Genomic DNA, 13,331 nt, shown 5'->3' with positions numbered 1-13,331 from the left:
TTTATATATATATATTATTTTAAACACTTATAGCTAGAATACTTTACCAAAAAATCACTACACTTTGTATGACTTATGCACGTGTGCAAGTTTTCCTTTTTTTTTTTTTTTTATTAGCTTTGCATGGAAGTTTAATATACGCACAAATTTTTTTCCGCGTCTATGCGTTTCAGTAATTTCTATCTCAATATTTACCAATAAAAACGACTTACGTAATACTTAACAAATATAGTTTCACGCATCACCAGATCCTCACTTATGATTGTAGCTAGATTCAGTTTTGTCTGTTTGATTCCTCTTGCATCATTATATTGCATCAATTCCACTTTTGCCGTCATTATAAGAATTCTTAAAAATCAATATACACATAGCACTTCGATACACATATTCATAATTATGAGGATGGTTATATCGAACTATATATCCGTTTAGTCATATTAATATATACTGTATCGATAAGACTCAACAAAGTTTTAAGAGTCACTCTTATCGTGTAGCTCGTGTAGCTTATCAATGTAGCTCGTACAAGAGCTATGTCCCGTATCAAATATGTTAATAGATAAATTTTGCAGATCATAGATTTTGAAGATTTTTAGAAGGTATGCGCGTTGCGGCAAATGCCACAACCGAGAGCAAATTCTTCTCCAGTCGGTGGATGTTTCACGTGTAATGGACATTCGTCCCCCTCGAGTTGTTTTGCTTTAGGTCCTAATAAAAATTGGAAAATATCTATATATGACATAGATTATATAATAACATTATGTATAATAAATTTATATTTTATATCCTTTTCTATTAATAATTTGTATAGTATAATTTCAAAAACATATCACAGATAAAATTAAGGGGTAAAATTAGAAGCAGAAATCTACCTGCAGGGCACGAAGGCAAATCGTTCTTTGGAATGGTGGTGACTCGTTGAAAGTCGTCGTGGCAGGGGTTACAGAAGTGTGTAGTCCCAAAGCAAAAGAAGACTGCCACCGAGCAACAATAACGACACTTATACTCTAGGAAGTCTGCTCCGTGCTTCGGACACATCTGAGCCCTTGCCACGTCGCTGCAACCTCCACACACTAATTCTGTGGGATCGAACGTTTCTCCGCCTACTTGTGCATCGCATCGTGCTTCACCACCGTAATAGGCCTTCTGACATTTATAACAGACATAATATGCGTAGCGTTCCATTGCGTATGCAGCAGAATCTTGGTGATATCTTCCACCTGATCCAAATGCTGCTTCGGCCCTGTAACAATTAATAATCGTGTAGACATGTAATCCCATATACGTTTTAATATTCAAGTATGATATTCTTCTAATATTATCTAATATTCAGTATAAACTTGTACATACTTATGCAACCCTTCGTATTCTAATCGCATTAAGGCCTTTCTTCTGACATCTTCATAAAGTTCTTTTATACTGGTCAATTGATCCGCCAAAGTAGGATGTTCCATCGGAACTTTACAAATTGGACAAAGAGAGAATCCGAAAGTTATCCTAGGTCCCACCCACCTCTTCATTAAAACATGCCTACAGCAATGCAAATGGAATACGTGCCCACATTGTAATTGAATCGCAGGCGCAGCAGATAAAGCTTCGGTAAAGCAAATCATACACATGTCGTCAGCATCTTGTTTCAGATCACTGCCTGGTAGGCATCTGTGTAGACAAGGTAGACAAATATTCTCGTTTCGAACACCTCCACAAATATGTCCACACACATGTACTTTGCTGCACGCATTTTTACCGTGCTCTTGACAGTCATGATCTGCACAAATATTCCCTACCGCTAGCAGCCCTGTATTACCAGTAGTACCACAAAATCTGCACATTCCAGATGTAGCGCCAACAGGTTTCCTTGGTGAACCATCACGAAACTCTACCAATGCTTTTAACGTTCTACTGTCGGCTAGAGCTAAAATCCAAAATAATTTTGTTCGACCACAGCCCTCGTGAAGGTCTACCCGTATCGCTTCTTCTTCTTCTTTGCAAACTTGTCTTATATGCATTCGTGTTCTCCTATGTAAATGCAAAATTCTATCACACTCTGCACATAAGTTTCCGCAAACGTTACATTGTATGATTGCTGTTGTTTCACCATCGTCGTGATTACTACATTTTGGCTAAATAAAAAACATATACAAAATTTTTTTAATTGGATATATCAAGATATATGTATATGTATAATGAACCTCTTAAAAATTAGTTTAATATTCTCACTCTAGGTGGTGGTGGTTGTCCTTCGGTACCGGTCCATTGACCAGAAGATAATCTTTCAACATGATCAGAATCCAACACACACAAAGAAGAAAGGGCGAGCCACAAAGTTGGAGTTTTGAGACATTCTGCCGGGTCACGACTTTTTTCATCCAATCTGGTGAGATTTAGAATATTTTCTGCTATCGCTGCTTTAGTTACAGATGCCCAAGCTTCTGATAATTTTCCCTGCAAAAATATATATAATATAATTAATAAAGTATAAATATCTCACAATTTTTAATCAATTAATACGTACCGATGCCATATCTTTCAAAAGTTGAATAATCACTTCTGCTAATTTTCGAGTCATACACCCTCTTAACCACCATCTTGCTCCAACTTGACTTTTGGGATGAATATTAGTAGCTAATGAAGCAGTTTGCAAAGCTTTTCCATTTTCTTTCCCTTTTACTTTAACTTGAACAGTCAGTGCTTTAGCAATGCAACTTAAGAAAACATCGAGAATTCCTGGGGAATATTCATCAAATTCAGTAGTTTGCGGTAAACCATTATTCGCCGCGGATACAATACTAAAATCTGTGGGTGGCAATCGTTTGACACTGATAACATTAGCTAATGTTTCTGGCTTAATTTTTGGTAAAATTCTCTTCAACAAAGATGTTACCTAAATGATTAAAAATATAATATTAAAGATCAGAATTTAAATATAAATATAGATAGGAACTTAGAAAGAGTAAAGTACATACTTGGCGTTGTACTCTTGCTGACCCAGTATGTAACAAACTCAACAAATCTTTCAACAGTCCATACTGGTGTGACAGATAATACTGTCCTACGGAACTACCACTTAAAGCTAGTACCATAGATAACATTTCAAAGCAATATGTATCCGCTGCCTTAGGCAAATCACTGTTATCACTCAACAAACTATTAGCAGGAGTTGCAGAACATAATAGCGCCTCCCATTCTTCTCTCAGACGAAGAGTCTCTTTTTGAATAGCTTGAACAATATGTGTACAGACTTGTTTTTGTAAATGCGTCAAATTATTTCTACTGAACAAAATTCCAACCATGTGCTCGCGAAGATCGTTGCTATCTTGCAAGTCTTCGTTAATACCTTCCGTATTATCCATTTGCTGTTGTGGTTGTTCACCTTGTATAAGCTTGCCGAATACCTGACAAATGAAACATATTAAAAATACAGAAACATATTAAAAATACATGTTATACCAAGAATAGTGTATAATTAACGTACTTGAGAAGTAATTAAACGGAACACTTTTAACGTTTCTGCTTCACAATTCCTTTGTTGAATCGTTTGTGTATTCAACTGTTTTCCAATTTTCAAAGATTCCCCTTCAATTTCGCCTAGGATTCGTATTTGCCGTACTCGCAAGGAATTATCAGGACCCTTCAGTTTAAGACCAATGATAACGTGCCGTGGATCTGCAAGAAATACGACAATAATATTCACAATAAAAGATTCATATGGTAATTAAAAATACATAATATGATGTTACCAATAACTGGACAACTAATCCAACCGGCAGATCGACTTTCAATTTCTTCAGTTCTCAATTTGATCATTTCATCTACATTATTACCTGACTGAAATGTAACACTAGACACTTTGTGCTGTAACATAAGTATAATGAATATGAAGACATAGCGGGAAAGTTAAAGTTCATCATTAACTTACCGTTAAGTCACGACAATTATCGATATGTATATACACCATTCGAGGGAGAGAATGAGCACCACAAATGATGGTAATCGTCTTAGTTTTGTTTCGATCTTCATCACCAGATTCCCAGAAAGTTTCTGTCGAATTATCAGTCAAGCTACCGATCATAGCTTGTCTACTCGAGGCTTTTATTTCCACACCACACGTTAAATCTTTCAAAACTTCCACGCAGCTATTAACTTGTTGAGAATGAATCGATTGATGGCTTTCATGCATGCTCACTGTAATATCTTCTTCTTCCTCGGATCTCGAAAGTATTTTACTAATGTTACTAAAAACGTGACTTCTATGAAGAAACATGTGATCCGCGGGTGTGAATTTAATGCCCCAACATCGAATAGCAGCTTGTTGTAAAGGAGAACCTAAAAATTAATCCATTAAAATTTTCTATCTTTTATAGAGAACAGCAATTCTATAGATAATATAAAAGACATACCAGGTGGTGGTAAAAGCATCAAGTCTGCTATAGTTTGCAACAAAGTATGAAATACGGTTGGTAATGGATTAACAGATTCACCTGCTATGACAAGATCGCTTAGAGGGTGCTCACATACTCCGATCATTTCCTAAAAAATGGCTAGAAGTTTATTTATGCTTATGAAAGAAGTTAGCGAATTAAGCTCACAATGAGTTTGGTAGTTTCTCGAAAGTTCCAATATACAGAATAGAAACTACGAAAATGTTATAATATAGAATTTAATTATTGCGTTGGTACGCTTACATTGTCATCCTTTTTATCGGTTTTGTTATCTTCATCGTTCGCATCTGGAATGTCAGACGATACTGTGGGTGTCAGAGACGCAACAAACCACCATAATAAATCATGGAGGCAAATAGGCTGTGTTACACTCCTTAGTAGCCAGTTTAATGCTTGCATCGCATAAACTCTGCAAGCAGCATGTCTTAGCGCTTGCTTCATTGCATGTTGTAGATGTTGTAAATTGTGTTGTTGTAGGACAAACAGCATCACCGGTCTCATGAGGATTTCTATTTTATCATTACTCGTGACTTCTTCTTGACTCGTTGAGACAATTGCCGATTGATTCATCGATGGTACTAACTTTTGTAGCGCAGCAGAAGGATAGCATAGAAGAGATGACCCGGCATCTACAACAAAAAAAGGAAATATTTTTACTATTGCTAATTTAAAATTAAAACTCTAACGGTGATTAGCATTCGACTGTTCACATACCAGTATTCATTTCACTACTACTATTGTTTCGTTTTCGCATCACGACGACTCTACCATCGTTCGAATTTCTGGCCCAAGGGGCACCGGTGGACATCGACACAGACCGGTGGAATATTCCGCGACCTTTACCACCATCACTGTCGCTGTCACTCAAAGGGCATTCCGACAAAGGCTATACAATAATATATAGATACAGTCAAGAGTTAACAAGTCCTCAAACAAAGTTGGATAAAAAAATAGAAAATTTCTTACCCTTCCGTTCGTAGTATTAGCCATGACATTGCTCCCATCATACGCTGTTTGGTTTCCATTTTGGCGTCTTAAAGTCTCCTCGTAATATTTCTCATCGTGACTCTGCGAATGATGAACCCCTAAAGCTTGCAAACACTGAAACGGTCCAGTCGGTGGGAATGGTCCAGCTGCTTCCGGAGGGCTGTAATTTTCTGCAACAGACGACAATGTCTGGGAAGGCCGTCTCTGCTGTTTTGGAATATTTAATCCGGACGCGCTAGCCAAGTCTAAGAGAAACATAGCATTGTTCTTCATGATTATATGTGTCTCAGTTGCACTAGGGCTATTAATTGGCGATACGATCTTGATAGAACCACTTTTTTTCTTCGTCATTCCAGTCAAAAACTTTTTTGCGAGCTTAAGTTTTCGGGCTCGTAGATATTTATCGCGACACGTATCACAGATGAGATACCACGAACTTCCACCAATTCCACCTTCACCACAATTCCCCGCCCAACCGATGCAGTAGTTTCCCCCGCTGTTGTAGCCTTTTCCTCCTGCGTGCCATCCGCAACCGGGATGCATCATCTTCATGTGATACGTCACAGGATGAGGAAACATCAGACCACATAATTCGCAGATTGTTTCTCGTTCTATTCCTCCTAATACTTCAGGTCCATTTCCTCTGCCAACTGGCTTCCATTCTTTCTTCTTTCTACTGCTTTTCTTCTCGCGTTCCTTGAGTTTATCTTCCCGTGGTCGCTTTTCTGGTCGTTTCCCCAGTTTCATTGTTTGTATCTGTGATATCGGACTTGGCAATACCGAGCGTTGTTCTATTGTCTGAAGGCAATTGGTGCTAAGTTCCTCCCACAAGAACACAAGGCTCTTCAGTGCCGGTGGTAATACCGTGACTGTATGAAATTCTGGCAAAGAATCCAACTTTTCACTTTCTTGTACTTCTTCTTTAATGACTGTCTTCTGCTTCTTTCTATTTCTATTTGCATTAGCATTCGCGGCAGACCGTGTTAAAGCTTCTACAGTGCTCGGTTGTATATACAAGTAGTTTCCAGCGTTGATCACTTCGACAGAATGTCTTTGTCTGGCTTTCTGTTCCTGCTTCTGTTTATCCGTCGATTGTATCACTGTTTGCCTAGTCACAACAAGTGCGCCCTGCTTCGGTAAACTAGGATGAAACTTAAGAAAACTGGCGCAAGCCATTGCATCGTGCACGATTCCTTCGTGCCAGAGGAACGCTGCAAATACCGCTCTCAAACATTCGGCCACGGATGGACTGATGGCATCTTTCACCTTATCTTTACTTAAATTCAATGGTCTACTCGTGTTTGTACTTTGTTGAATATTAGTTGGAGACATGGTACGTTTCGTTCTGGTTTTCACTACTTTAGTGTGATCTCTTCTGACTAACTTCACTCCTTCTTTTGGTCCAGTAGAACCTATACTAAAGTGACCTTTCATAGCTGTAGTCGCGCTCTCAGGACTCGTTTGCGTCTGCGCTTGGGAAACTTTCTTTGGACTTTCTTGGGAATCCTTGAACAAAAACAAACATCCATAATCTTTATTGTACCGTGGTGTTTATATGGATAGTAAACATATGTTTGTTTACTTACTCCGCCTTCTTGTTTTGGAGTATCAGGTGGACTGGCTATACTACCCTCGGATCTCATGTGTAAAGAACTACAACTCGGGCTTGGGGAGAGGTCGCGAATATTGGCAGTTGTGCTAACAGCACTTGGAGATTGCGAAGGATCCCTTGTTAAACTACTGACCAAGGCACTTGTGTCGCTTTGTGTTGATCCCCGTCGCTGTGACGTTATACTGTCTATCAGCCCAGCAGAAACTTCAAAAAAAAGACGAAGTCTTCGTAGACGAGAATTTTAGCTTTTTCAAAAATTTAAAACTAATAATTTTTTCCTCTAGCAAGGATATCGTTATCTCACCTTGCTTTTCAGAAACTATAGATATAACAAAAATATGTAACAGTTTTGATATAACATTCGCATAAAACTTCGTGCAATGTAACTTCGTGCGACTTTGTCGTGAAATGAATGAAAGAGCAATGAATTTATCTCAATAATGTATTATATGCGATCATGATTCGAAAAGTAATCGTTTCAATGCGACTAGACTTATGTTAGTGTAAAATTATAGAGTATTAACGTGTGTTGTTATCCTTACCTAACGGAGAGAGACCGACACTTCGGGGGGAGCCACACAGCCCAGGGCTGCTGCTAATACTATCTCCCCCTCCTATCAAACTTCTCCCACCTGACAAGTTTTTTATTAGTTGTAGAATTCATATGTAGCGTGTTATGATTTATTGCTAAACTAGGGTCTCTCTGTGTATTTTATTAATGTGCATTATTCTATTCTCTATCTTGAAAAGGGGTAAAAGTATACTTGTACGTGCAACAATTGGTCAGTTTTATCTTATATATTAATCAACATACTGTAATTTGCATGCATTTAAATCATATAATGTTCGTACATCAATAAGAAGAGAAGTCTACGGTGCTATTATGTGTTTCTTTCAATAAAAATATGTAATTGGTGTTCGAAGTAATACATGTACCGAACAACATTAAACACTATACGCTATCGTTAACTGTACAGATTGAGGGTTATGTCGAGTAGGAAAGGAGCGAGTACCTGGTGCATGAGTAGCAGGAGGGAAGAGGCAATTACCAGAACCAACTGGCTGCCGACTGGACCCAGCTAAGAGCAACATTACTATTTTGTTATAACTAATCCGAGATAAAGATCTGTATGTATTTATATCCTAAAGTCGTTTGTTCATTGACTAGATTAGTATTAATCGGAGAAAGGTGTGACTTATTCAAACTTAATGGTTTCATCTAATTATCATCCATTTCATGGAATAAAATAAAAAATATCTGTGAGACGATATACATAATCTTACAAGTAGCAGTATCGGGTCTCTCAGCTTCTGAAATGTTTCCCTCCTCAGACCAGTTACGATGCCAAAAGTGTGAAGTAAGACACACGCATGAATGTATGAGATTAACAATGATATTATCAGTTAAAAAAAAGAAAAGAATAGTAGATGTAAACTGATAATATATTTGTCGTATAGCAGAGATTCGTTTTGTCTTGTAAATAGTGTATACGTACCAGGTATTGGAACTGGGCTAGAGGACGGGCTGTGAAATCTTGGTGACCCACCTTGGGGATTCTTTGGCGACGAACTTCTTGATAATCTTCTCGGTGTCTCCGGTGGCGTAGGTCCATTACCGTTGGCTCTACTTTCTCCAATAGCTTTCACCAGTTCCTTCACGGATACTCCGACGAATTCAGAGAAGTCTCTACAAATGCCAAAACTATATAACCAAACTAATCTAACTGCGCGTGCCTGGTCTTTCGTTTGGTTTAACTCACCTGCCAGGTGAGCTTCTTTTCTCCCCGTGACATTTGTCATCGCCTCTCAACCATTTTTGTAGGACGCTCAACTTCCCACCGCCCCCTTCTCTCTCCCTTTCCTTCACCACCCTTTCTTTAGAGTGTGGCTTGGAGAACTTTGGCGAAACATCCGTTTTCTCCGGGGTAAATCTATCACTTCCTAAGGTGTACAATAAAAAATAAATAATATAATGCATTACGTACGATGAAGCGCATTGCCTTTACGCAATACCTGGTGAATCGTGTTGATTGTATGAACCAAACACGAATGGATTTGTATTACTACCCTCTCCAGATTCTGCTATACCTGGTGTTAGATTTTGCCCGGTGAAATTGAAGCCCTCATGACTCACAGAAGGCACGCAGAACTCAAAGCCTTTTTGATTGGGCAACTCGGACGGATCTGCTACCACGGGTTTCTTTTCCACTGGGTCGGTTGCGAAGTCTTGCTCGATCTTCATGTAAGTAACACCATGTTTGGTGACAGCGAGAGACCAGGCTTCACTCTCGGCTACTCGACCTTTCCGAAAGCAGTACTTCCCCATCGATTCATCGTCCATGCGTACCCAAGTACCTTCGCTATTGACAAACTGCAGGAAACATCGTTTAGTCAAATATTTAAGAAATTTTTATTATATTAGCATAACAGAATAATATTAAGACGTACGTATTCACGAACGGTCACCGTGTTACCAAGAGCTAGCTTTCCTACCGGTGCAGCATTTAATCCTGGCCTACTTCTGATGTTATGGCCGGAAGCACCGCACTTTACGACGACCATATTCCTACCACCGTCGAACGTTACCGTCTTCCTTTTGCTAAAACGAACAATTACGTTACGAAATCAAGTTGAACAACGATGAACAAACAGATACTCGTTGATTCCCATACTCGTCAATTATTTCCGGTCTTTTCCGTAAAATAGTTTCCTTGATTACTTGATCCAAAATCGATTTAGGCTCTTCGACGGGAAGAAGCAACGTTTTTCCCAAGTGCTGATTGTATTGCAGACACCAAGCTTCCAGATGACTGCTGTTACAATATTCCTTTATCGTCTCCGCGTTCAGTCGTAGCCAAACACCATCGTCGTTATGAATCTACGGAAATAGTATAACAAGCCACAGAGAGATAGAACGTTTTAATAAAGGTCTAAGTATAACCTTCGAGGAAATTGAAACTCCGCGAAGGAAGCAGAATTGCATACTTCGTCTATGAAGGCTATGGTATCATTAAACAAAACGATGCCAATTTGCTCGCTTTGAAGAGACGGATGCGCTCTGATCCTTAAGCCAGCGCTATTCTTTGCCACGAATTTTCTTAATCTACTCGGCTGATGCTGCGGCTTCTTCACGATATTTTGAGTCGGCGGTTGCATACCCTGAGGAGATTCCTTTACTTCTACTTTGTATTTCTGCAAAAAAAAATATTACAAAATGATTCACGAACAATTTTATGGAATTCAATACGACAAAATTTAAAGGGATAATATTTACATCTTCCATGTTGTATCCATCAACTGTGATCATAAGAGAATACCATCCTACTGACGACGGTGTCCACGTTGCGCTGTAACTCCCATCGCTATTAGGTCTAACTAGCATGCTTTCGCTTGTTCTTTTTATAGTCGGTGACATAAACCTTAACTCCTCGAAGGAATAGTTTTGATAAGCTTTCATGACTGTAATCGCGTAGAAGCAAGTCTTGTTGTTTATCGTGACTTCGTACGGTACATCCAATGGTGGCTGTGGGTGACCACCGAAGGTCATTGGGTCATGTTGGGAAACTCGCTCGGAATCTCCTAAATCCTTCTTGTCTATAGGTACTGCCTTTACTTCGACCTAGAAAATTACGAATGGAAGCAATTTCGGTTAGTACTAAATAATACCACGCAATTATACAGTACTAAATAATATCTACGCAGTTATCGAATGCCTCTAAAATTAGAGAAGTAATTTATGGTAGAACAGAGAATAGTTATCGTAATACCTTCAAATTGGATACATGAACAACATCTCCGTACTGGTCTCTGGTGAATATGGTAACTATGGCAGGGCATCCGCACTTCATTTCGTCCTTGGAGTAAAGTGCCTCGCATTTCGAGGGATCTACGAAACTGTCTGGCTGTAACCATCTTGCCAAACGACCTCCGCTGGTGCCAGTCGAGCAAGATACGAAGTCTCGTAGAAAGAGTCGTTCGTTCGAGTGACCACTGCGGGCAAAGAAGATTCTCCAGTTACTTTACTTTATCAGACAAAACTCTACAAAACCTGCTTAACACAGATGAAGTAAGGTAATAAATTAAGAAATTTTCACGGAGAATAATTTTAATATCTGTTATCAGTACAATTTTTTCTCTGAAAGATTTTAATCTTTCATTTAAAAAACCTAAAAGTAACTCTATTTTCTCGATTTTTATACATATATGTACTTAAATTCCACGTTATTCAGTTACGCAATCGACATGTCACGAAGTTGAAATCGTGAAAGTCGAAGTCTCACGAGCATTTTCGTAGGTTAAAAAGCAATCTCGAACGAGGTCACAGTCATCACAGGTAGCCGTCTCGTTAGAACGAGTTTCCAAGTTGCGATGCCCCTAATTGGTGCTCCGTTTCGCGAATCTCGTCTGGGTAGATCACGAGCAGAGGACGATGCTCCTCTGGCAGCCAGACAATCGCTGTTTTCCCCTAGCGAGACATCGTCGGACTCATCCCTAATAAGCCGCAATCACGTCGCAATTCTGTCCACTGTGGATCGCCCGCTGCGACGTGTCCGCTACCTATACGCTATCACTGCTTCTACCGATTTTGTTCTCAACGAGCTACGAGAACTACTTCTTCGAAAGCCTCGTACTCGGTTACTTTCAAACAAGCATGCGGCCAAACCGGTATCCGCCGAGAGTCGCCGCGGATATAATCGGAACATGGCTCTGCAAAGAAATTACATTCGCACCGAGTAGTATTGTATATCTCCAACTCATTCCCGTGAATCTCTAAATTTTGAACAGAGTTTCTAAAGTATTTGATATTATACGTTTGGACGATCTAATTACGATTTAAAGGCGATTAATTTAAATAGAAATATTTTTCATATGATTTTAGAAATATTTTAGGAACATGAGATTAAATGTCACAAATTTTTACAATTTTCGTTTATTAGGTATATTTTTATATATGACGTAAATAACTCGATGACATTCTTAAAAGTTTTACACATACAACACATATTCTTGCCACGCAACCACATTTTTTGAAGAACCATATCGAAGCCGTGAATTCCAATCTATGTATGCATGGTTTCAACCAGTCTTTGCTTGCTATCTTAACATAAACATCTACTCAATTCACATTTCACATTTCCACACTCATTTAAAATTACGTTTCTGCAACATTAAACTACAACTTTTATGGAATTAGAAGAAATGATTACAATTGAAAAAGTGATCTGATCTTCACGTATCTTTAGAAATATTAAACCCCCATTTTCCAATAGGAATTCCTCAATTGTAATTAGAAAAACGATGCCGTGTATTAAATAATCCCATCTCTGTCACGATGGAATTCGGCAGAGGTAATATTAGAGAAAATTCATCCGTCATAAATGTCGATATGTATTCGCTGACACTCGAATCGTGGAATATCCTTGACGTAGATCTCGTTTTACCGATCCACGACGAGTAATGTGAGACGGAAGAAGATCGATGGAAGGAACGTGAAACGAAATCGAACAACGAGGAGCTACTGGCATCCAAGAGGATCGTCGGTTGAAATTGGGAGGGCGGCTTTAAGGTCGTCCCGATGTGACGTATGGTCAGCACGTGGTCATTTGGGAAATGGCCACTTCGACTGGCGTCAGGTGCTTCCTGGTTTGAGAAGAGCGTTATGAATGAATGGACGTTTCGCATGTGTGATGCGGACACGACGGGACGCCAACGAGCCCGAAGTTGCACGGACACGCGCAATTTCTCATGGGAAATTAAATGGCCAGGCCTTTTGCTCATAAAGCGAAGAGCTACGATGGCATGGCGCTTTAGGGAAACGCCATCTACCGTGAAAAGAGACGTGGCTATGAAGAGACGCTTGCGACCTCGTCTCGTTTTCACGCTGCGCATTTCGCGTTAGGTTTCAAGTTTTCTGCGAACAGGCCAGATAAAACGCGTAATTCGACTTTCAGTGCTTCCATCGCTCATCTATTTTTCCTCTTTGGTCATTTCTGCACGAATATCACGAGCCTTATGAGCGTAGCTTAGATTAGAGGCTCAGTTAAGACTTGAAAATGTCGGAACAAAACGATGTATAAATCTCAAATTGTTTAAAAGTTCTCAATGTCTTTCTTCCTCTAATATTTCTTGATAACCATCATAAACAACGGCCAAATTGTTCTACTTCAAACCGAGTGGATATAACTGACCTTACGAGCGAAGTTTAGACCAGATTATTGGAACTTGAAAATTTTAAAGTTGACGAAGTAAAGCTTGATGCGATTGTTTTTAAAATCCTCATTCTACATTTT

The 13,331-nt window shown here is 39.1% G+C and overlaps 1 protein-coding gene across 7 annotated transcripts in view; it reads right to left on the bottom strand.

The window, feature by feature from the left end:
• hiw (MYC binding protein highwire) overlaps positions 1-13,331 on the bottom strand; it is a 264,809-nt gene continuing 251,478 nt past the window's right edge. The window contains exons 31-54 of one of the 7 annotated variants that reach the window (XM_069126048.1): positions 10,809-11,031; positions 10,316-10,660; positions 10,027-10,233; positions 9,714-9,919; positions 9,490-9,640; positions 9,055-9,412; positions 8,802-8,982; positions 8,538-8,743; positions 8,055-8,120; positions 7,584-7,673; positions 7,016-7,245; positions 5,409-6,935; positions 5,157-5,328; positions 4,686-5,071; positions 4,401-4,530; positions 3,920-4,326; positions 3,741-3,855; positions 3,476-3,666; positions 2,967-3,395; positions 2,516-2,884; positions 2,221-2,445; positions 1,351-2,123; positions 873-1,243; positions 1-708 (exon numbers count right to left, since the gene is read on the bottom strand). In XM_069126048.1, coding sequence (XP_068982149.1) covers positions 593-708; positions 873-1,243; positions 1,351-2,123; positions 2,221-2,445; positions 2,516-2,884; positions 2,967-3,395; positions 3,476-3,666; positions 3,741-3,855; positions 3,920-4,326; positions 4,401-4,530; positions 4,686-5,071; positions 5,157-5,328; positions 5,409-6,935; positions 7,016-7,245; positions 7,584-7,673; positions 8,055-8,120; positions 8,538-8,743; positions 8,802-8,982; positions 9,055-9,412; positions 9,490-9,640; positions 9,714-9,919; positions 10,027-10,233; positions 10,316-10,660; positions 10,809-11,031 — 7,474 coding nt within the window. In that variant the 3' untranslated portion in view covers positions 1-592. The remainder of the gene's footprint in view (positions 709-872; positions 1,244-1,350; positions 2,124-2,220; positions 2,446-2,515; positions 2,885-2,966; positions 3,396-3,475; positions 3,667-3,740; positions 3,856-3,919; positions 4,327-4,400; positions 4,531-4,685; positions 5,072-5,156; positions 5,329-5,408; positions 6,936-7,015; positions 7,246-7,583; positions 7,674-8,054; positions 8,121-8,537; positions 8,744-8,801; positions 8,983-9,054; positions 9,413-9,489; positions 9,641-9,713; positions 9,920-10,026; positions 10,234-10,315; positions 10,661-10,808; positions 11,032-13,331) is intronic. The other 6 variants (XM_069125990.1, XM_069126001.1, XM_069126011.1 and 3 more) reach the window with 6 other exon arrangements.

Source organism: Bombus flavifrons, chromosome 1, assembly GCF_040668555.2.
Source record: "Bombus flavifrons isolate JBK064 chromosome 1, iyBomFlav1_principal, whole genome shotgun sequence".
Lineage (NCBI taxonomy): Eukaryota > Metazoa > Arthropoda > Insecta > Hymenoptera > Apidae > Bombus > Bombus flavifrons.
Note: the sequence above shows the minus strand (reverse complement) of the source record. Positions and strands in the feature narration are given on the sequence as shown.